The sequence below is a fragment of the Manis pentadactyla genome, chromosome 1, assembly GCF_030020395.1.
Source record: "Manis pentadactyla isolate mManPen7 chromosome 1, mManPen7.hap1, whole genome shotgun sequence".
Lineage (NCBI taxonomy): Eukaryota > Metazoa > Chordata > Mammalia > Pholidota > Manidae > Manis > Manis pentadactyla.
In genome coordinates this window covers 10,000,001-10,025,131 of record NC_080019.1, presented here as the reverse complement: position 1 = coordinate 10,025,131, position 25,131 = coordinate 10,000,001, and the positions used below count along the sequence as shown (strand labels likewise).

At 38.1% G+C, this 25,131-nt stretch overlaps 1 protein-coding gene across 4 annotated transcripts in view; it reads left to right on the top strand.

Annotated features, from left to right (window-relative positions):
• CDCA2 (cell division cycle associated 2) overlaps positions 1–25,131 on the top strand; it is a 60,158-nt gene that overhangs the window by 19,096 nt on the left and 15,931 nt on the right. For 3 of the 4 annotated variants that reach the window (XM_036889054.2, XM_057486432.1, XM_057486455.1), the window contains exons 9-15: positions 446–530; positions 994–1,238; positions 5,124–5,202; positions 6,416–6,504; positions 7,436–7,570; positions 15,110–15,278; positions 17,647–22,250. In XM_036889054.2, coding sequence (XP_036744949.2) covers positions 446–530; positions 994–1,238; positions 5,124–5,202; positions 6,416–6,504; positions 7,436–7,570; positions 15,110–15,278; positions 17,647–18,800 — 1,956 coding nt within the window. In that variant the 3' untranslated portion in view covers positions 18,801–22,250. Of the gene's footprint in view, positions 1–445; positions 531–993; positions 1,239–5,123; positions 5,203–6,415; positions 6,505–7,435; positions 7,571–15,109; positions 15,279–17,646; positions 22,251–25,131 lie in introns of those variants that run through there. The other variant, XM_057486503.1, reaches the window with a different exon arrangement.

The following is a 25,131-nucleotide window of genomic DNA, read 5'->3' as shown; positions in this document are numbered from 1 at the left end:
AGATGTGTTTCCCATGTTTGAAAGACGGAGCACCTTAGTATACCATTTACCTATTTGTTTTCTTCTTGTTTTAGTGAAATTCTTACACCCCAGCCCATGTATATGGTCTGCGTCCTCTGACAACATCTGTATACGCTGTAATTCTAGCCACTCACATCTCCTTTAACTTCACTTGCCAGATCAACAATGAGGGAATTAATGTAGCTCACATTATGGATTTCTGTTCTTTAATTTAGGCCTGAAATACTATTTACTAAAATAGCATTTAGGGAGCGCCATTTATCTTTGGGGCTAATCGGTGTTTTAACCCAGAAAAATTATGAAGATAACGGTAATCTGCATTACTATAGTATCTACTCTTGGCAGAAAAGAAATTCAAAGTTGTCGTTCTTAGTGACTGTGTGTACTTTAATGTGTACAGTTACTCATCAGTGTTTATTTTTAGGAACATTGTGACAACCTCTGTGATGATGCACCTCATCCAAGCTTAGTCTCAAATCTTGCAAACTGTTGCAAAGAATTCAAAGCAGGTAAGAAATTCACAGTTATTTTGAAGTGTGAGGATACCATTTTCTTGTTATAAAAAGTCTGGTATAGTATATTGTATTTTGAGTGACCTGCTAAATGCATTGATGCTTAAAATCACATGGGAATGAAGAACAGTTGAGAGGGATGGAATCTCTTCGGAGAGTCTCAGAATTGCTTTATCACTTCATCTATCCATTTTTGCTTAATGGTAAAATTTGTAAAGGAAATTAACATTCTAATTTTGTAAACTTCTAAGATAACTCATGCAAAATTTATTTGAAAATCTATTACCATATTTTAATTAGAAATATTGCTTATCTTTTGCATTTTTTTTTTTCCTCTGCAGACCGCTTTATATTACACAAATTATAGCTGAATCTAGTTTTGTTAAAAGAGTTTAGGATATGCCTTCTAGATAAGAAATACAGCTTGATTTAAAAATATTTCCCATTTTATTATCTGTAGATGGTCAAGAAAATTATAAAGTACCAGCCTTTGTCAATACAAGGAAGAGGAAGAGAGTTACTTTCAGAGAAGACCTAATCCCTGAAGTGTTTGATGAATCTTTGCCGGCAAATACTCCATTGCGGAAAGGAGGAACACCTGTTCGTAAAGAGGCTTTAAGTAGTATCAGTCCCCTGCTACTTGAGCAGTCACCAGTTCCTGAGCAGTTATCTCAACCAAACTTTGACAACAAAAGGGAGAATCTTGTAAGTGTGAAAAAATGTAGAGCAAATTTGTTTATATTTTCATCAGACCTCAACTATTTTAGATGAGCAGTAATTATGCTTTGAAATCACGAAATGGTCTAAATGACATGTCATGGTATAAATTAATGCATTTTTCTTCAGTATATTACTAGCTTTCTCCTATTAAAAGCAATATTCCCGTGACTCTTTATAGATAGTATATTTCATGGAACCTAAATACTGTTGATTGTAAGATGTGCCATTATTTTATGTATCACTAAAAAAAATACTGAAAATTAAACTTACACACCACGAATTGGAAGATGTACTCGATTTCAGAGGTGTTAAAATGTGAAAGAGCAGCAGTCTTAGAATTAATATGCTATAAATATACTGTTATTTTTCTATAATGAATTTCTACACGTGGAATTACTAGATTAAATATAGGAACATTTTTAACTTTCTGATATGTGTTGCTAAATTACCATCCAGAAAGTACATGTCAATTTAGACTCAGCATTATAAATGGTTTTATTTTACCATATCTTTATAAACTCTGGGTATTAACTGTACTTTTTAAAATAACAATATGGGGAAAAGGTGGCATGAAAATGTTTAGTTTATTCCTGTGGTTTGAACATTTTTCACTTGTTTATAGACCATATGAATTTCTCTTCTTGAGAACTACTTATTAGTCTTCCTTACCCCTTTTCATATTGGGCCCATAATTCATTCTTACTCTTGCTTTTATACTTTTGAAATAAAATACTCCTGTTTGGCCAAGATGGAGTAACAAGGACCTCATTTGTGTTTCCATAAGAAAGAACTAAAAAAAAAACCAAAGTATACAAAACAGTGATTCTCATGTTTGAACTTGAAGAAGTACAGGATAGTAATACCTGAGAGGGTGATAGCAAATGAGGCAAGCCTCACAAGAGCCTCAATTAAATGCCTGGGCTGAACTTCCAAGCCATATCACAGAGTGGAGCTAACCTGGTGCCTGGGGACAGTCTTCATGAGTTGAGAATATGGAGTTGGGGTCTAGGGAAGAGAAAGAAGCTGGAGTTCGAAGGGTAGCAGACCAGTGAGGAGAGTGCTGTACAGAGTGCTCTGGGGTCTGCAAAGGGTCCTGCTTAAGTCCTCAGCTGAGTACTGGTCAACGTGTGCTTGTGAGTAAACTGCCCAAGTCCAGGAAAAGACATTCTCAAGTGGAGCAGAGGGAACAAGCCCTAGAGCTCGCACAGGCAGGAATAGTGTTCCCACCAATCTGAGTAGAAAAACCTTGTGATTCAGAAGGCATCCGGTGCTCTGGAAAATGTTGCTATTACCTTATTAATGGAGCAGAATTAGACTAAAAGCCTAACAAAGCTTAAAAGTAAGCCTTGAAAGGATCCAACTTGTATCCAGGTAACTTACTGCATTGCCAACAAAGCTCAAGAATGACAAAATTATTTCAACACCAAACAACAGTAAATTAAAAATGTCTAATATCCATTTAAAAACTAATAGATATGTAGGAAAAGATGCCACCTAATGAGAAAAATCAATAGATTGAGAAATTACAGAGTAGAATTTGTAGATATATCAAGAAGAGTTATCTTAACTATTTTATATGTTCAAGAAGATGGAAGGATTGAACTTGTTAAAAACATGAGAGCTGTAGGAAAGACTCAAACTGTACATGAAAATTAGGATCTCTGCAAAGAAAAATATGTTACATGGGATTAATATCTTATTAGAGACTGCAAAAGAAAAGATTAATGAACTTGAAGATGTAGCAATAGATATTCTCATTGAAACAAAAACAAAAACTGAACAAGAATGAACAGATAGTTGGTGAGCTGGGACAGCTTCAGGTGACATAATATTCATGTAATTAGAGTCCCCAAAGGAAAGGGAAGACCAAAGAAATAGAAAAGGTATTTGAAAAATAATGGCTGAAAATTTTCACAATTTGAACAAATTATAAACCCATAGATCCTAAAGTTCAGCAGATTTCTAGTCAAGAAACATGAAGAAAAGTACACAGATACATCATTACTTAAATGACAAGTGGCCTAAAAGGAGCCAAAGAAAAAAGACACATGACATAAAAACAAATATAAGACAGGCAACAGACTTCTCATCAGAAACTATGCAATCCAGAAAACAGTGCAATGGTTTCTTTTAAAGCTGTGGTTAAGTACTTAGAGCAAAAGAAAAAAGGCCCCTAGTCAACTTGGAATTCTATATCTAGTGAAACTATTCTTCACAGCAAAGGTGAAATAGACTTTTTCAGACATATGAAAGCTGAAAGAATTTATTACCTTAGCAGATTAGCAGTTGAAGAGATGTTAAAGGAAGTTCTTTGGTCAGAAGAAAGATGGTTCCATCCAGATGGGACTCTATCTGCATAAGGAATGAAGAGCACTGGAAATGCTGAACGTATGGGCACATAGAACACTTTATTTCTTACTGTTAATCTCCATAGAAGATAACTGTTCAAGGCAAGACTAACAACAGCATATTATTTGGTTTATAACCTATGTAGATAAAATATACAACAAAAATAACATGGCATAAAGTCTGGTATAAAATGGCAATAGAAATGTGTGGTATGCAGCTAAAGCAGTGCTTAGAGGGAAATTAAAAAAATTTTTTTATTTAAGTATCATTGACATACAATCTTATGAAGGTTTCACATGAACAACATTGTGGTTCCAATATTCACCCTCGTTATCATGTCCTCACCCCCCCATTGCAGCCGCTGTCAGCATAGCAAGATGCTATAGAGTCATTACTTGTCTTCATGCTGTACTGCCTTCCCTGTAACCTACTTCGTGCTAATTATAGTGCCCCTTAATCCCCATCTCCCCTTAGAGGAAAGTTTTTAAAAGTTAAAGCCTGTGTTTCAAAATAAGAGACATCTCAAATTAATGATCCCAACTCCTACTTTTAAGCAATTAGAAATAGAAAAGCAAATTAATGGCACTGTAAGCAGAAGAAAGGAAATAATGAAAGATAAATGCAGACATCAATGAAATATCACTGCAATTAAAAGATTGATTGTGCTTTACCACAGTAATCAAGACAATTTGGTACTGGCACAGGAACGCAATAGACCAATAGACCAATGGAACAGACTAGAGAGCCCAGATATAAACCCAACTATATATGGTCAATTAATATATGATAAAGGAGCTATGTACATACAATGGGGGAAATGACAGCCTCTTCAGCAACTGGTGTTGGCAAAATTAGCTACATGCAAGAGAATGAAACTGGATTATTATTTAACCCCTTACACAAAAGTAAACTCAAAATGGATCAAAGACCTGAATGTAAGTCATGAAACCATAAAATGTGTAGAAGACAACATAGGCAAAATTCTCCTGAATATAAACATAAGCAACTTCTTCCTGAATGCATCTCCTTGAGCAAGGGAAACAAAAGTAAAAATGAACACGCAGGACTACATCAAACTAAAAAGCTTCTGTATAGCAAAGGACACCATCAGCAGAACAAAAAGGCATCCTATAGTATGGGAGAATATATTTGTAAATGATGTATCTGAGTTGTTTTATTTATTTTGTAGGAGTTAGGACATGGTATATTCATAAACTAAAAAGTAACTTATTAGTGGATCATTATGGCTACTTTCACCAAAGTTTTTATTTTTCTGATGGATTGCAGTTAGTAAAATACGATTTCAGTAAAGGTGACTGATAAATACATAAAATATCATTTGTTTTTATATCTGATGTTTTTGTTTTGCTTTGATTTTTTTTTTTATTGGTTTCCTATCTTTATGCTTATTACAGTTCCACCCACAAAAATAAATCCTTGTCATTATCTTTTGGACACATTATTTATATATTTGCTGAATTTAAGGAAGTTTAATTTCTACTTTTATTTTTCTTTGTTTAGGAAAATATAGAACCTCTTCAGGCATCATTCACTGTCCTGAGTCCTCTTCGTAAATCTTCAAACTCTGAGACTCTTTCAGGTAGTAACTTTTGTTTTCTTATATCATTAATGTCATTTTTAATATGTGTATATATGAAGCTTAATTTGGTGATTTCTTTCTAAAGTTTTGTTTCTATTATAATAGTGTATGCATGGTTAAAAAACCAAATAGTACAGGAAAGCTTAGAGGAAGTCTTATCTATCTCTTTCCATTCCAAGTCCCACACCTCATAATCACCCCACATTTCACTTCCTTAGATGGGTGGCCCCACTTTCCAAGTCACAGGCAGTGGAGTTGCCCTCTCAACTCTAAAGTATCAGCAGTAAGGTCCTTTTCACAGTGCACTGAGTGATACGGAACATAAAGGTCACCCTTCAATGTCCAAAATTGTTTGTCAACATTAACATGGCATTTGGGGCACGTGTACTTACCAAGGCCACTGGCTTTTATTATGATCATGACAAGGCATCAAAGATCTCTCTGAGCTCCCCTGGTGAACCAGGACTTGCCTGGCAGATGTCATGGGAAAAGCACGTAGGATGAGAACCATTATTCATGTCTCTTCCCTGGTCAGATCCTTTAATGGCTTCTCATTGGCCCTAAGACATAAACCAAGCTTATTAGCACAGAATCAAAAATTAGTTCATTTTGTTTTGTTTCTTAACATGATTTAAACTGTTTTCAGTATGTGCATAACTCCCTTGGATTTTTGTTGGAAATTTATGTTAGAAAACTTACGTTAGAAAAGGATGTTAAATTAGAGCTAAGACTTGTAGCATAGGCTATCACATCCCAAAGCCTATGCTTTTAAATACCATTATACTGCCTTCTCCTTACACCAATTAAAGGTAATCAAATTAAAATGTTCCTGAATGTTGTATAATTAAAGCATTTTCATGGTTGTTTTAATGTCCTTTATTGCACCTTCATTGTACACAACACAGTTTGGAGTGAAATGGACATCAGTGAAAATACAGGTGTTACTGTAATATGATTTAACCTGTTGTCTTAGGCAATAGGTTTTGCAGTCTCCATGGAAAATGGCAAAAGTTTCTGGGTATTCAGTAATTTTTAAGTTTAAAAAAAAATTCTGAATCTTAAAATTTATTCTTCTTGTTAATCTAAATAAATAGGCTATTATAGTAAAAGCAAGGGAGAGTGTCCAGAAGAGAATCCAGTGTGTCTGAAAGATGGTGGCTCTTAGGACTTACTTTATTAGCTGCCTTTATTTTGCTTATGTCTTGCTCACCAGGCACTGAAGATACCTTTAGTTCTTCAAATGGCCACGAGAAAATAGCCGCGCATAAAGTTGGTAGAGTAACACGGACCTCTAGCAGAAGTGTAAGTGTTTGTACGTGGTACAATGTACTTGTTTTTAAAATCTTGTAATAGATCTTTTTCTGTTTTCATGATCAAATGCTTATGGGTAAAATCTTGGTTTGATCAATGTCATTAAGAGCTAATACCTTATCCTACCTAGCATGTAGCTAGGGTATGGCTGTTTTTCTGATTTGATTTTAAAAGTAATTCTGTTGGAAGAAAAAATACAATGAAACAAGAAGCTTCCAGACTTTTTGTTAAGGTGGAAGGTAATCTGTTTGGAAAGTTCATCTGGGATCTATGTGATTTTATGAATATGATTGAGATAAAAAGTGGAACAGAGTAGCATGTAATTATTAGAGGCAGAAGTGGCATAAATACAACTTTTTCAAAAACTAGTTCATTTTTCATTTCTTAACACAGTTTCAACTGTTTTCAGTATATGCATAACTTCCACTGAATGTATCTTTTTTTTTATTAAATGAGATACAGTTAGATATTCATCTATGGCATTGCAGTGCATAAACAGAGTATACTGTTAAGGGTTTTTAGCTGATATTGTTAGATAAGTCCAGAATTCCAACTTAGATAATCTAATGTTTCATGATTTCCCCCCCATAACCCAAGAGCAACTACATGCTAAGTTACAAAGACCTAATAAATATTTGAAGAGTGAATAAATCAAGTAATTCTTAAGTTTTTTTTTTTCCTTTAAGTAACTGGGCAGAGTACATAAGCTTCTGGGTCTGTCTTTGATAGATCAGAAATTAGTAGTTACTGTTTTCCCCTATTTACATTTGAGTTGGTTAAAACACTTGTGATGGAATTTGTTAATTAAAAGGAAAGGGATATAAAATTGTAGAAGCAGCATGGGAAAGGAAACAAATGCAAGAGGCATGCAATTAATGTAACTGCTTGTGTTTTGTGGTACTCTTGTAATTTTTCTATGTAGCAATTGATCAGCTTTGCAGAAGAGAGTGTTTGCAGCATATTTAATACAGAAGCTCAGCCTTGTAAAGAAAAGAAAATTAACAGGCGATCTCAAGAAAATAAGCGCTCAAACAAAATACAACCTAGAAAGAATCAGGTAAGTGTGTGTTTAAAGATAGAATAAACAGTAGAAGTGATGCATTTCTTTTTTGTATGATCAGGAAAACATGGAAACAAAGTTTTTTCTAATTAACACCGGACCAACGGTACTAAAATCATCTTACAGAACAGAAAGGGCCTTTTTGGCAGCCTCTTCATTGTGCTAAGTCTGTCCAGCCCAGTAAATCATTGGCACTGTGTGTCAGAGTCATGCTTGTCTGTGAGTCTAACCTGCCTCACCCATTTGGGGAACCCTCCGATTTCTTAGACAGGGGTGAGTACACCATCTGCCACTTGTCCGATTCTGCTTCTGCCCGTGGCTGGATCATTTCCCCACATTTAAGGAAGGGTTTAGAAACCGGCTCAGTTTTCCTCCGCGCTGCAATGCCCGTGCTGCTCTGATGAGATCACCGGGCCTTTGTGGGTAGCCGGTTAGTGCCCTAACCCAGGGACCAGGCTCCTCTGCTGCAGCGGTCTGGACCTTCCTCTGCCGTCTGCCCACCTTGTTAGTCCCTACGGCCTTCCCACGTAGTGACAGACGTCGTCCGTCCTGTTCCCTGACCCCAGGCTCCTGTCCCTCCCTCGCCCATGTGCCTCTGCCGGCATTGATAATCCTCTGGCCCCTCTATTTACTGTCAAGCTTTCAGATATCCCTTAATTTCTGTTTCCTTGTTCATCCTAAACCACATGAGCTCTTCCATGGCTCTTGTCAGTGATTTCAGTTCTGCCTCCTTTCATTTCGCCTCAGCTTTAGCTCAATCTCACCATTATTCCCTCTCCCATCTAACACGGCTGTTGGAAACACACGGGTGCTGCTGCAGATGCAGCATGGCATATACTGTCTGACCTCTGGTTGCATCCGCCCTACTCTGCCACTTAATTATTTGTCCAAGGTATTTAGTAACTTAGTGTCCTTCGGGGTCTTGTTCCTACCCGCCACCTCAGCAGCATTTGACATAAATGAGAACGCTCCTTTACCTGCTGAAAGCTTGCTGCTTTTCCTCCACCTAGCCTTAGACATTTGCATTACCCAGAATTCTACTCTTTGCCCTGCTAAATTGTTTATTTTCTGGGTGATTTCATATGCAGCATGATTGATGACTCCTACATCTTTCTCATCTATAAACATATTCAACTACTAGACATTCCTTTTAAACCATCCCACAAGTAGCTCAAAAATCAGCATTTCCCAAACCAAGCTCATTCATTTCACCCAAAGCAGTCACTGAACTTCCCTCCTCCTGCTCCATGGAACAAAAACTGTTGCCTCTTTTGGTTTAAACATGGCACAAACATTCTCAAGTCAGCAGAGCCAGAAGAAACTGGAAGTTTTCCTGGTTAAGTTCCTTTCTTAGGTCACACAGTCCTTTGGAAGATTCCCTTTCTGAAAAAAATGCACCAAGTTCAAAGATATGCATGCATCTTATATTACTGCATTAGAAATTGGCTTCCTTGATTCTCTTTACAAAAATACTTTTACAAAGAGTGTATACCTAATTCTTCACATAAAGTCAGTAGCCAGAGAGTTCAAGAAGGATTGAGCATTAAGTTTTGCTCTAAGCCCTCCCAGGACCCCACTGAGTCAAAATAATTAATGTGATGAAAGGAATAGAGTTAGAATAGCAATGAGAAGAGGAAGGAGGTGAGGAGGGGTATTAAGCAACAGACAGCAGCCTTCAATGAATTTCTGGAAGACAAAGCAGATGGGAGCATGTTGACAGATAAAAGAAGTGGAAAGATTTACAGCCCAGAATGTGCTAGGAGGGAGCTAGAGAGGTGCTGGAAGCCAGCTTGCTTACGGGGATCCCGAGAGACTCTGGGCCCAGTATTGGCACGTACAGTGGATGGTGAGAGTGAGAAGCAGTGAAAAACAGAGAGGTTACTTGAAGTCCTGTGTATGAAACGACTTGCTCCCGTTGGCACCCCACCCCCCTTCCCACCCTGAAGCTTAGAACAGATGTTAGAGCCCTCGTGCTGGCACTGGGAAGTCCCGCATGTCTGACAGCGGCTCCTGCCCCAAAGCAGAACCTGCAGTCGACAGGCCCCCATCCTGCCCTGTCCCACACACAGTTCCTAGTAGAATTTCTATGCAGGGAAGAGACTGAGTTGGAAAGTAGAGGAAACCCATTATCCGATCTTTTCTTAAGAATCAGACAACTGAGAACCAAGAGCTTGAAAGACCAAATCTAAACAGCTGAAAAACTGACCCGAGAGAGAAATGTGACTTGGGGAATGAATGGACACTTTGCTTTAAAAAATAAATATTCTGACATACTCATAGTTAAGAAAAATACTAATTATCTGTGTCAAACTAAGAAGGGGATGCTATGAAAAAGGAGAGAAGTTTTTGCAAAAATACAAAGCTTTCCGTAGTTGGACCAGAAAATTAAGTTAAGGAAAGTCTCCCTGAAGATAGAGCAGAAGAGAGACAGACTAGTAATAGACATGGAGGACCAATCTAGAAAACTTCGTAGGCATCTCAGAAAGAAAATAGAATGGGAGAAATTGTCAAAATAAAAGAAGAGGATTTTCCAGAATTGGAGAAAGGAGACTTCAGGTTAAAAGGATCTATTGTCATACCTAGTACCGTGGGGAAACGCCAGGACTTAGATGTGCAATGTGAAGTTGATCAGTGATGGTAACAAAACAGTGCACTTTTCCTACTAGGAAGTAAGAACCAGAGTGGTATCAAGTTTAACAGCAGTCTGAATGCTGAGATAACGCAACAGGACATTTAAAGCTTTGAAAGGAATTTAGCCAAATTCAGTTAAGTGTGAAAGAAAAAATGAAGACATTTATACTCTCAGGGACTCTGAAAGTGTGTTTTGGATATTGCTGGAGGAGATAGGATAGCAAAATGAGGAAGTAAACTTGAAAATTCAGGACACAGTGGATCTAATAATACAGGAGAGCAATGCAAGGGAAATCTCTGGTTATAGCTGTTCAGCCAGCACAGAGAGCAATCAGCCCAAAATGAGCAAGTGGAAAGGTGCCCCAAGGAGATCTGTGGGGGTGGGGGTGGAATCTAAAAGACCTATGATTGATAAAATGGGAAATGAGCCATGTAAGAAGAAAAAGAGAAGTAATATACACTAGTTCAAATAAAAGTCTGCATACAAAAGTTTTGGAGCAAATAGGAAACAAACTTTAGTTTGTGGAATTCCAAGCAATAATGGAGTGTAGGGAAAATATATTTTGTAGTGTTAGGAATAACCTACAGGGGGCACCAGAGGAAAGGAATGTGAGCTCTGTCCTTGGCAGAGGATGGGAGATGTTTACACTGTCTTACCGATTTCCAACTAAGAGCAAAGCTTTACATTTGATTGTTGTACAAAAGAATCCAAGTGTACCTAATAGCAGATGGTGAAAAGTGGGTGGAAACGGTGCAGACAAGGGCATTAACAGGTTAGTGGTTAAGAGTGCAGGTTCTGGAGCCTGGGTTGTAAATCCTGTCTTGACAGCTTTCTAGCAGTGGAGGCGTGGGCAAGGCTCTTGATTCCTCTCTTGGTTTTGAAATGGATGTGGCAATGGTGTATACATGTCAAATGCTTAGAACAAAGTCTGGCCTTGGTGAGCACTGTGGCTGTTATTATCATTAGGGATTCAAGATAATATTTTAAAAGTTGGTGAAAAGAAGTAGAAATTTACATTCAGAGGTAATCAGTAGGAGAACCGAAGTCAGCCTATGTTAGAAGCAGTTTTCGCCTAAGTGAGCAATAGCTTCATCACACACACACACACACACACACACACACACACACACACACACACACACACACACACACACACACACACACACACACACAGTGACTGGTACCTGTGTGAGGTGATGGGTCTGTTTATTACCTTGCTTGTGGTCATCATTTCACAATGTTAAGTCATTGTGTAGTATATTAATTATTGTGTTGTACACTTTTAAAAAGTCACATTATACAGCCTAAATAGTATATATACAATTTTTATTTATCATATCTCAAGAAACCTGGACAAATTTTGAAAAAACTAAAGCTGCTGACTTGGTTAGCATTAGAATTTGTGAATTCCTTTATAACCTAGAAATGGAGAAAGTTTCCAAAATATGATTCAAACCCAGAAATAGTGAGTTTGGAAAATGGTAAATTTCACTCTATTTAACCCAAGCAACATGGAACATGCATGAGGAAAAAACTGCAAGAGAAAATTTAAAAGACGAAAGAAACTTGGAAAAAGTAGTGGCAATTCCTATCAAACGCCAGAGGATTAGTATCACTGAATTTAAAGAGTTTCTAAGTTGAATAAAAAATTCACATCTCTAATAGACATTTTTAAAATTTCACAAACTTGAAATGAAAATGGCCTTTAAATGTATGTAAAAACATGTTCAGACTTGCTTATCATCGTAAGAAAACTGCAGCTGTCACGTGTTGAGAGATCACTTTTTACCATTTCAGATTAGTGAGAACCCAAAAGCTTGGCAGTGTACTGTTTTGGTGAGGCTGGGGAGTAAACAGCCGCGCTCGCGCGTTTGCTGGTAATGCAAGTCTCAGTGGAGAACAGGGTGGCAATATTGAGCCAATCAGATCTTCATTTTCATTTTGACTCTGCAGTCCCATTTCTGAGAATCTTATCTCAGAGATCCAGGACAAAATTGTAAGAAGTCATCTGTGCAGATCGCAGCCCTCTTGGTTTTCCAAGATATGAGAAACAAACCAAATATCAGTATGTGATGAGTTGAATAAACGAAGCTGTGTTCACAAAATGAGAATTTTGCAGTGAAAAAAGAAAAAATTCCAATACTGCTGTGGAATGATGCCTATTATGCTGAGAAAACCAAGTTACCAAATGAGGTATATTGTGCTCCAGGGGACTGAGATGTGCTCTCCCAGGATTCACCCCTCGGAGCCCTGATGCCCAGCACCTCGGAGTGTGGTTGTATCTGAATGAAGGGCCTTTGAAGGGGCGATTAAGTTAGGGCTGTTTGATGTGTCCAAATCCAGTCTGACTGGTGTCCTTGTAAGAGGAAGTTTGGACACAGAAGGAGGCGTTGGGTGCACGCAGGGAGAAGACCCCGTGAGAAGGCGGCAGGAAGGCAGCCATCTGCATGCCGGAGAGGGAGTTCCCACGAAGCCCAGCCCAGCACCTTGATCTTGGACTTCCAGCCTCCAGAACTGTGGGAGAATAAATAAGTACTGTTTAAGCCACCTGGTTGTGGTATTTTGTTATGGCAGCTAATATGTCAAACTATTGTACTACCTTTTATGTAAAAAAATAGGGAACATTAAAAATAATAAGTTAATAAATAATATTTTGAAAATTATGTGTAGGTATACACATACACACATAAAATCTTTAAATATTAAAGAATGAGCCATAGACAGTATGGTTATAGGGCGAGGGGACAGGAAGGAAGGGAGCTCCGCTGGGTGGGGGCCCTTGACAGGCTGCACGTGCTTTGGACACTACGCTTAGCTTTTCTTCTGGGTGGTGGACTCCTTTGACCGTGACCTTGAAAAACAGAGCATCAGCAGATTGTGTACTCTGATGACACTGACCATAGTACATTAACTGACCTTGTGGAGCCTGTGTTACACAGTGATACTAAGAGCATAATTTGCTCTTAAACATATTGTTTCCTGTATCAATTCTCAAAGAATTAGGAAGGAAGTAAAGAATGGGACTAGCTAACACACGGCTCTTACTGTAGGTCGCACCCTGTCTCATCCATTCACACATCAACTTATTTAATACTACGGCCTTTCTGGGGTATGTGCTGTCGTGATTCCCATTTTGCAGATGAGAATGAGGCACAAGGAGGTGGGGTAACTTGCTTCAGATGATAAAGCTGTTGAGTGACGGAATCGGGCATCCGACACCAAAGGCCAAATGTTTCTATTCCGTGACTCATCTACGGAGCCCAAGTTAAGATTTTTCTCTTGGCTTCCACATCCGTTGACCAAGCTATCATTTCCCCAACTGTTTCATGGAATGTCAGCACATGTTCCAGAAAAAAAATTTCATGGAAAAATAACAACCCAGCATTTTCCTAATGTATACCGAGATTATTTATACCAAGGAATGACTACTGCTCAGAGAACTTAATGTGAATATATACTGTAAATCACCAAGAGGAACATTTATCTTATACAGTTCTAAAATTATTTTTCCCTGGAATGTTTTGTTCCTTTTTGTTTGTACAGGCTATCTATAGATATCTCGAGGAACATACAGTTCTGTGCCATTTCTGTACTCTTGAATATCACCACTCTTCACGTGATTGGTTTCTATGCTGTCACCGAAACCTCTTTCTTAGATGCAAAGTCACACGTTGCCACTCCCTAACGCCCTCACTGCCCACCAGGGCCCTACTCGCCTTGGTAGCTCCTGCCACTTCCATGTGGGCCCCCCAGTGCCAATCACCACTCTACCCCTGCCCTGATGCCCCTCCGAGCTCTTTCAGTTATTCTCTTGCTGAAGCCCTGCTGCACCACTCCTGTAATGGCCAAAACAATTCTCACTTGGTTAAGATTTGACTTGGACATTACATCTTCTGTGGAGCCTACCTGGAAACCTCCCAGAGACCAGGTACCCGTCTGCTCAGGCCATATAGAGTCTGTCATGGTATGTATGTTAAAATTAACTTGCCACCAGACTGAGCTTCTAAAGAGTACATCCTGTTTGCTTTTAGTGTGTCATAGCTAGCAAGTTATTACCTGCACGTAGAAGTTTCTCCGTAAATGTTCGAGTGGATTCCATTTTCTAGAAGCATAATTATTAAAAACATGTTACCTATGTTGATGTAAAGTCTGGTTCTCTTGGTATTATCACATGGAATATATTTCATTGTTTTGTTCATAACAATCTTATTTCAATATGTTTGCGTTTCCCTCAAGTCTTTTCCATGTGAAACTTGTTTTTAACATGTAGCAATAGTTCTCAGTTACTCATATGGCAGTCAGAATTGGGTTTAATACCACATTCCATTATTAGGCAGTTTTAATTTTTATTGAGACCCACATGTTTTCCCAGCCTCTGCCCCTCATCTTCTATTTATACTTGTCAAAATCCATCTTATTTTGACCTGTTCAAATCTTGATGAAATCATTTGTTTGAAACATCTCAGCTAGCTTTGTCTTACCTTTAAATTTTATGTACATGCCTGTTATTCCATAATCTAGATCTGTCAACAAAAAAGAGTCTCCTGTAACTTCTAGTAGATAACTCATTTTAGGTTAACCCTGAGTTATCTGAAATACATCCTAGTTACAAACATCTCATATCTTAAGTCTGTCCAACTCTACAGAATCTCGTGTATTTTTCACTCATCCAGAACATAGTTTGGCAAATCCTCTGGAAATATAGGACACTACCCTACAATTTGTAAACTGAGTTCTGACTCATATCTGATTTGACTCTATAAGCTATGTAGCCCCTGACCCTGACTCAGCTTTCTAAAATTTCAAATGGAGTAACTGGTCTTAAGCTTTTCTGTAAAAATGAATGGGTCAAAATTGCACATGGTGCTACCTGTCTCAGTTAGTGTTTTAATACATTTTTTCAGGCTGTCAAAAGTTGCAGAAAGAAGAAAAAGAGCAAGAAAAGCGTTCAGAACTCTTTATATGGGGAAAGAGACATTGCTTCTAAGAAGCCTCTCCTGAGTCCCATTCTCGAGCTGCCCGAGGCCTCCGAGGTGACACCTTCCGTTCCAGGCATGTGGAGGGTGTGTTCAGGTATCCCATCCTGCTTCTGTTTACACTCTGTCCCTTCTCTTCACCCTCTTTGTTCCCATTTCACTCTTTATTTCCCTTTCGCCCATTCATTTTGTGTAAAGAATATGTAATTAAAAAATAGGAGCTTTCCCGCCTAGTACCCTGAGAATTTCCAGTTAAGGAAGCAGTGTATCAGTGTCACATCCCGGAGACCCTCAGAATCTGAGGGAAGCCCTGGATCCGCCACCCAGCAAAGCTCAGATCCAAGATACTGCAAACAGTTTTAGGGAAAATAATCTCCTTTAATCTTGTTTATTTTTGCTTTTTAAAGTGTTTTGCTCGAGTAAAATGAGCTCTGTTTGGTGGTGTAGTCCATCATTCAAAGTAGACAAGGTTTGATGGCTCAGTAAAGGATTTATCTTTTATAATCGAGGGCAGAAATTTCAAAAACATACTTGCCCTGTGATGTTTCAGTAGGGTTGGCCCTGCTAAAGATCTTCTGGAAAGAACATTCCTAGATTGAACTTGGTTACCATGAAAGCTTTGTTTAAATATGAAGATTAAGTCAGTTGATAAACTAGTTAGATAAAAATTGGATTGGAGTTGGCATCTGGTGTGTAATGCCTGAGTTTTAAATTGACTAAAGCATGCTGAAAATAATAAGAGTATGTGCTCATTTGGTGTGTTAATTTTTTATACAATTATTTTTAAACTAGCCATCCTTGTCAGTCATCAGATATTTATAGCCTGTGTCCCCATCGCCACATGCCATGCAGTATTTATAACAGATTCAAGGATGAATAAGGTACATGTCTCTACAGACTCTTGGCTTCTGCCTACTTCTTTACTTCAGGAAAGCCCCCAGATGTAAGCAAACACAACTGTGACCGCACAGTCACCCACTCAGCTCTGGCCCCAGGGCACCAGCAGTGGCCGTTCCGTCCCACCCCAGCCTCTTCATGTGGTACCTCTGGGGACGGGGTTCAGCCACCCCACCCCTTTTTAATCTGGCCTAACGCTGCTTATCCTTTAAGATTTAGCTGTGTTGGCTGCCTTCCCAGGAAAACTCTTTGTTCGAGTTACCCCTTTACCACCTGGTTTGTAATGATCTGTCTGCCTCCCTCCCTTGCAAATTGAAGTCCCCTTGAGACTAGAAACTAAGTCTGATTTTCATTATATCTCCAGTTCCTAACAGGAGTTTTTCCAATGATGTTTAAACAGTGACTGTTGGTATACGTTTTCCATCTTGTATCTATTAGAGAATTTCTTTTTTAAGATACCTGAAGCATTTTTTATCTATAACCAGTGATGTCATCTGCTACGTGGGTTAAAGCATTTCCCTGCCTCCTTCCCTCCCTCCCTCCCTCTCTGTCTTTCTCTCTTCCTCCTTCCATCTCTCTCCCCTACCTTCTTCCTCTAGTATGTCAATTTCATGAAAAATACATAAATACCAATTTTTAAAGTTGTGTAAAGAGCCCAACTGATGTATTGGTTGGTTGGCACTGACTAGACCCTAACCGGTGTTGATCTCTGGCTTTGCATGACATCATTTTAAGTACCCAAATCATAGAGATATACCTTTTCAAAGTGAAATACTTCTGTATATCTTCCAGTTTTGACTTTAAAACACTTTTTATTCATTTGACTGGACAATTAAAAACTTGTTACCTGAGGGAACAAGAGGGATGGCATCTAATAAAAATGGTTACTGAGCTTTAGAACGCACAAAGCCTGAATATAGTCAGGCTGAGTCATGTTAACTTAGAGGCCCTTTTTTTTTTTTTTTTTTTTTAACCTGTGTGACACAGTGTGCCAAAAACACATGACAGCCTCTGCGTGGTCAGTCTTCCTGGAGGATGGATTCTAGTCAGAGATGGAGGTGGACAGGAGAGAGTTTTAGAATATTGAAACAAACAGGGCACTCTTTGAGAGTACAGTATGGGTCCTGCTGATTTTTAACAGCTCATAGACCTGACTCTCTTCAGAAGTACCTTCATTTAGCTAAGTCCTCAGATTCCCCAGAATTCCAAGAGGAAACATGAATAGAAAAGTTTTAGAAGCATGATGTTGCTCATTTTAACACCAAGCGACCTTGCAGTGTGGGAAGTACATTAGAACTGGAGAAGCAGTTTAAGATCCACTTCTCATTTTCCTGGTCTGAGCTTATGTGTTTTGATCCATGTATTAAATACATATTTTCTTAGCCTGTGGGTTGGGGAAGAACTTAAAGAGAAAGAGGACTGACAGATGAGGGCAAGTGCGGTGTCATGTTGGCAGGTCTTGTGACTTTTGAGAATTTAAAACAATACAGTATGGCACCTGTTAGATTTGTTAGTTTGTTTCCATTGTTAGTTTTTAGTTGGATTTAAATTTATTTACATGCCCTTAGATATTTTCAACCTAACTGGTGAACTTGAAGAAGTGAAGTATCCTAAAAGAGAGAATCTTTTGCCTGTGAACCCAGATTGGCAGATGAATCAAGGCTTTAATAAACACAATACGTCTGAATGCTACAGCTCTGACACAAAAAGTTCCTCATCTCTTATAAATGCTATTTTTGATCAAGATTCAAATACAAATACTGTAGAAATTACTGAAAATAAGAATATTCCAAAAGCAGTCATTAAGTTGGAAAATGAAAATGAACGAACAAACAGAACCAAGAATGAAAACAGTAAGATTCCTTGGGCTTCTGTGACTGAAAAGCCCCTTGTTTCAGACAATCCCAACCCTAATATTAGCCTGCAGTCCCAAAAATTGTCTGCTGCTGGTCAAAATGTGGAAAGCCTTTTTCAAATCCATAAAACTCCAACAGATATAAAGTGTGAAAAGCAGGATGATTGCTTGGTAGGCACAGAGGGAAAACTGCAGGCCCAGCATTTACTGTCTGACACTCGAAAAGAACGTGGCTGTTCAGAAGATGTCTTAATCAACAGTGTAAAGGAAAGTAAAAGTCCAAGGGAGGATTTGGGAAGAAACTGTACAGAAAGTACTAGTGGCATGCGTTGTAGAGAAAGGAAATGTAAAAACTGCTCTTTGTGTTACTGTCCTGGCCAAAGTTTGCAGTTGGAAAAGAATGGAAGTCGTGAGCCTTCCTCTGGCATGAGCACCTCTGTAAAATTTAGCTTAGAAAATTCTGAACTGTATAAAGATTTATCTGACAGCATAGAGCAGAGCTTTCAGAGAACAAATAGTGAAACCAAAGTGAGACGTAGCTCAAGGCTACGTGAAGATTTGGAAGAGGAAGGGCTCGTGTGGATCTCACTCCCATCGCCTTCCACTCGCTGTGCTTCCCAGAGAACCAAAAGGAGGAGAACACTGTGTGCGCTGGACAGCAGAGGGTTTGAAAGTGTGTCTCCCCAGAAACCAGGTGTGCCGCCCGCCGTACTGGGTAAACATGACCGTGAGGGCCTTCCTTCCAATCCGCTCCGGAACAGGAGGAAGAGCTTTTGTACATCTACACTTGCAATACAAAAACCCCCTCCTCAGTCAAAATGCTACAAAAGAAACTTTCCCGAGCAGGAGAAAGAGCTCTCTGAATGACTTTGAAAGAAGTGAATGAAGAATTGGACAGTCAGAGACCCCAACCTGTAACTGAGTTGCCTGCAGATCAGTCAGCAAGAAAGGTAACCACCCTTGCTGAACAGGCTGTCTTTCCTTCCCGTCCTTTGTTCAACTTCAGTATTTTTGAAAGTTTCAAATAAAGTCATTTTAGTGGAACCTATTTTTTAAGTAGAATTAAGTGAATTTCTCCCTTCAAAAAGAAAACATTCTATTAAATATATTCTTCTCCCCGTGAATGATACCGTTAGTATTTTGCTAAGAAGGATTTTTAGACCTAGCAATAGGTCTCTTAAGCTTCACGTCACATTAGTATATATTTACAACTGAAAGTTTTACAGTATCCGTTTAAAAAAAAAAAGTCTTTCAGAGATGATTCATATCTGGATGAGAAGAGTTTTAAAAAATTGATAGAATTAATGTAACTTTATGAAGATTGAAGGTAGTGCAAGGTTGAAACTTAAGGAGGAACAAGAGATTTTATTTTAAAATGCAAATAAACTGAAAGTTTCCACAATTAGGAAAGGTAGAAATTATAAGGCTTGTTTTCCCTCTGGGTTAAGTTAGTGACTTTATCTCAAATGCAATTTTTATTTGAGTAAATTAAAATCAAATCTTAAACATGGAATTTAAGGAAGTTCTTATAATGACGAAAATATTATAAATGTTAAAAATGAATATGTAAATTATAAATTAAAAATGTGAAAGCATTTTGTCCTTTAAACAAAATTCATACATGTTTTGTGGAACGGGAGGTAGGGGATTGGTTTTTGGTGAAAATACAGCAGTTTAGTTGACTCATCCCCCTGATTATTCAAATCAGTCACAGATAATTTGGGGTTTAATTCACGGTTCTCCATAAAAAATTTGTAAATCCAGGAACTCACTTGAAGGAGTCCTAGAAAATTAGTTTACTAATGTGAAGCATGGAGCATGGTCACTGATTTCTGTTTTAACATAGCCTTTTCCAGGAGTTCCAACTTTATTTCACACTATCACGTACTATCACTTGTCTCGGATTTTCTGGTTAAATGTCAGCAATACTATATAGCACTTTGAAAATCTACATTGCTATATATCTGGAATTTGGGAGTGCTCATAAATCACGGTATCATTAAACAATTGTCTTTGAAATCCTTTAAATCATTAAACTCTCCCTGGCCATGATAGCAGAAACATGTTAACAAATAGAGCTCTCTATAAATAACACAACAGGGAAGAAAACTCCCGCTGAGCGCCCATTTCCCCCGCCTGCGAGAGAGACTATTTGTTACCTTCTTGGCACCAATAGGTCTGGAACCCCTGCTGCTAACGACTAAATGTATTTTACATTAACACTCAAAGTGATCCCCAATTTCTTTTGCTCAAGGGTGGATTGTTTAAAAAATTCTTTTATCTTTACACGTAAATCATTTATGGGCTTTTTTCCCTCCCGTTTGTGTCTTGGTGTGGTTGGCAACTTTCTACCACTGTAAACAAACCAAAAAAGAAAAAAAAAACCACAACGAATTAACTTCTAATGAAGCTTTTTGATTTTGGTAATTAAAAAAAGAAAAAACTTTAAGAAACATACAGTGTTAGAGGGTTTTGTTTTTAAATTTTTTCTCTTCTTTGTTTAATATGAATGCTAAAACCGCTGATGACTATTTCCTCCCCTTTTTACTGTATGATGACCTGTGATCTCAGTTGTATTTTAAGAATTTCACATGCTTTGTTTTAGTTCTCAAAAAATTCCTAATGAGGACAAGGGCAACATCTCCATCTGTGATTCTTTTCAGCGTGGTTTTACAAATGTAAAATTGCTCTCATTTTCTAGCATCTACAGTTAAAATCATAAGCACTTTATACGTTCTCTCGGTTTCAACGTTTGGATATAAATGTTTTGTTGGTATTTGTAAATAACAAAAAGTAAAAACAAAGTTTTCCTCAGAACAGTTCTGAGAAATCAAAGCGATTTGGACATAATTTTACCTACCATCTCGCTTGCATCACAGATTGTGAAAAGTTAATGTTTTCTGTATTCGGTCATGCTTGCTTGTTCCTGTTTCTTTTCATTAGTAGTTAAGTCAGAAACTTGGCTTCAGAAGAGTTTTTTTCTGCCTTATCTTTCGCTGCAGTAACCCTTGACATTTTTGCCTTAGAATGTCGGCTACTTATCTTCGCCTGCCTCTGTAGATTCTTGTTTGTTCCAGAAGGTGGCAGCAGCTTCTCTGTGGTTCTGGCCCTGTGTGCATCGCCTTAAAGCCCCGCACAGTGGTTCAGTATTGCAGGGGCTTCTTCTCTCTAACTTTTACCTCTAGTCAATTAATTACAAAAGGAATATGTGACTATTGCAAAAAGGAGAGACCTGTACAAAATTAAAGGCTCTTCCCTCAGCCGATGCCAGCATCCTGTAGCACACCTTCCTCTCCCCAGCTTCCTGTGTGTCGACAGTGAACAAGCAGCACACTTGTGGCAGGCCTTTGCCCCTGTGCGCATGAATGTGGTTTGTTGTGTGCTAGGGGGTTCCCTATAATGTGCCATTCTGGAGCTTAATGCTTTTTTATTCAGTAAAATATCATGAAGATGCTTCAGTGTTAACAGTGGTGAGCCCTCGTGCTACGCAGCCCTTTAACTCCTGGATAGATTATATACTTAGAATATCTGTAATGTAGTTAGGTTAGCCGTGTCCTTTCCAGGGGACGCTCGCTGTCTCCAGTTTTTGTTATCAAACTCATGCCACCTGGGCTTGTGTGAAAGTGTCTGTTAGATAAATTCCTTGAAATTAAATGAATACTAAGTTCTCTTCTGTAGACCTTATCTGGGAAAGTTCCTTTATAAGGATTTTGTCAGCCTTGCCTTTGGTCATATTCTTCCTCAATCCTACTTTGCTTCCATGTCTTCTCGCTGCCCCCCATGGGCACTTAAGCTGTAGAACTGAGATCTGGCAAAAATTGAATGCCTTGTTCATTCTTTAGTTTGAAAGAGCTTTTTTTTTTTAAGTCAGGTTTATTAAGGTATAATTAACCTACAGTAATGTTTACCCTTTTTAAATGTACAGTTTGAATTTTGGCAAATTCATATGGTCACGTAACCAGTATCACAGTCAGTAATAGGACATTTCCATGCCCCCCAAAAGAAGCTGCCTTCCATTCCCCTGGCCCCCAAGCCCAGTCGCTCATCTGGGTTCCATCCATACAGTTGTGCCTTTTCCAGAATGCCATATAAATGGGATCATACTATATATATACTTTTGTGTCTGCCTTTTTAAACTTGGCGTAAATAATGTGTTTGAAATTCCCTGTATGACATGTTATAAGTAGTTGATTCTTGTTTGTTGCTAAGTAGTATTCCATTTTATGGATGTAGCACATGTGTTTATCCATTCACCAATTGCTATTTGGATTGTTAATATTTTTTGGCTATTACAAATAAAGCTGTTATAAACATTCACTTATGGGTCTTTTGTGTGAGCACCGTTTTTGTTTATTGTGGCTAAATGCCCAGGAATGGGATTCCTGGGATGTGTGGTTTAAATATGTCTAAGAAACTGCCGGGCTTTTTGGGAGCAGCTGCGCCATTCCGCATTCTCATCTGCAGCATTGTCAGCTGCTCCACATTTTGACCAGCACGTGGTATTCTTGGTCTTTTTCATTTAGGCATTCTAGTAATTGTGCTGGATTATCCCATTGTGGTTTTGATGTATATTTCCTTAATGACTAATGATGTTGCACATCTTTTCTGTGCTTATTTGCCACCCTTATATATCCTCTTCTATTGGAACATCTGTCTATTCAAATCTCTTACCTGTGCAATCCTTTGTCAGTTGTCTTATTGAAAAGTTATGTGTATATTTGGATACAAGTTCTTCATAGGATATGTATCTTGCAAATATTTTTTCTCATCTGTGGCTTGTCTTTTTATTTTCTTAGCAGTGTCTTTTGAAGAGCAGATTAAATTTTGATATAATCTATCAATTTTTTCCTTAATAGTTCATGCTTTTGTATTGTAAGAAACCTTTGTGTAACTCAAGGACACAAAGATCTCTCCTGTATTTTCTTCTAGAAGTTATATAGTTATAGCTCTCAGGTGTTAGATGTACTTTGAGTTAATTTTTGCATATTGTGTAAGGTGAGGGTGTTTTGTTTTTAATGGAAATCATTCAACACCATTTGTTGAAGATTACATTCCTTATTGAATTACTGTGGCACTTTTGTTGAAATTCAGTTAATCATATACGTGTTGGTCTATTTCTGGACTTTATTCTGTCCCATCTGTCTATATGTCTGTTCTAAAACCAACATCACACCATCTCAATAACTATAAAAAGCTTTCTAAAGATTTTTTATTTTTACTTACTTTATTTTTTTATTTTGGTATCATTAATATAAAATTACATGAGCAACATTATGGTTACTACATTCCCCCCATTATCAAGTCCCCACCACATAGCCCATTACAGTCACTGTCCATCAGCATAATAAGATGCTGTAGAGTCACTACTTGTCTTCTCTCTGCTATACAGCCTTCCCCATGCCACCCACCTCACATTATGTGTGCTAATCATAATGCCCCTTATTCCCCTTCTCCATCCCTTCCCACCCACCCTCCCCAGTCCCTTTCCCTTTGGTAACTGTTAGTCCATTCTTGGTTTCTGTGGGTCTGCTGCTGTTTTGTTCCTTCAGTTTTTGCTTTGTTCTTATGCTTCACAGATGAGTGAAATCATTTGGTACTTGTCTTTCTCCGCCTGGCTTATTTGACTGAACATAATACCCTCCAGCTCCATCCATGTTGTTGCAAATGGTAGAATTTGTTTTCTTCTTATGGCTGAATAATATTCCATTGTATATATGTACCAAATTGTCTTTATCCATTCATTTACTGATGGACACTTAGATTGCTTCCATGTCTTGGCTATTGTAAATAGTGCTGTGATAGACATTAGGGGTGCATATGTCTTTTTGAACCTGGGGTCCTGCATTCTTAGGGTAAATTCCTAGGAGGGGAATTCCCAGGTCAAATGATATTTCTATTTTTACTTTTTTGAGGAACCTCCATACTGCTTTCCACAATGGTTGAACTAGTTTACATTCCCACCAGCAGTGTAGGAGGGTTCTGCTTTCTCCGCATCCTCACCAGCATTTGTTGTTCCTAGTCTTTTCTATGTTGGCCATCCTAACTGGTCTGAGGTGATATCTCATTGTGGTTTTAATTTGCATTTTCCTGATAATTAGTGATGTGGAGCATCTTTTCATGTGCCTGTTGGCCGTCTGAATTTCTTCTTTGGAGAAGTGTCTATTCATATCCTCTGCCCATTTTTTAATAGGGTTATTTGCTTTTTGGGTGCTGAAGTATGTGAATTTTTTTTTTTCCTTTACTATGAATCTTTATCATGGTTTGTGTTAAAATTCTTTTGGTGAGGGAAGAGTCCAGTAGAAAAAGAAGGTTGACTAACCAATTCTGCCTGGAGCCTACAGTTGTACCCAGACCTGTATTTTTTTCAGGCAAAAAGTCAATAGTAGTAAACTATCAAATATGGTAAGGACACCAGCTTCCTTGGGGTTACCTATACAGTCAGCCCAATCTTCTGTAAGCTGGTTTGCTGCAGTTCATGATTTTAAATTGTTACCCTGAGTCACTATAAGATTTAGTTATCCAGAAAGAAATTTTTTTGAACACTGGACAATATATAGTCAGCAAGAAAATGAAGTGAGTTAAAATAAGCTTCAAAATTAAGTTTGTCAAAAAATTATCTAATAAGTGATTCATTTATTCTCATAAATTAAGGTTTTTATTATACTTTGATTTAGTATAAAAGTTGTCACTATCCTTACATGGAAAGTCGCATTAGCATTTGAGCATTACTTCTTAATATGGGAAGATCTCATTGCACCAGGTCATCCCAAGTAGGCATATTGTGGATTCATAATATGTGTGCCAGACATTAATTTCTAATGTGATCACTGCCTTTAAGACACTCAGTTTTCTCAAAGGGAGCAGAATTACAGTGCAGGTTAAGATTATGGAGGAATGCCCCAGACCTCTTAGCCCTCAGGGTGGCCCCAGTACAGATCAGGTAAGTTTGTTTTCTTTCTGAAAGAAGTGATGCTTGAACAAAGCTCACTAAGAAGAGTCAGAGGAAGGGGGATTGTAAAGGCATGTTCTATTCCAAACACCCTTTCATTAATTTACTGAGACGGCATTGTAAGTTGGCTTCATCTTGTATGTGTTTTTAAGTATTTTTCTTAACTTCTCATTATATTCTAAGCTTATGAGTATAACTGGATGAATCATGGATTCAAAACTAAACTACAGATTGAGAATTGTACATAAA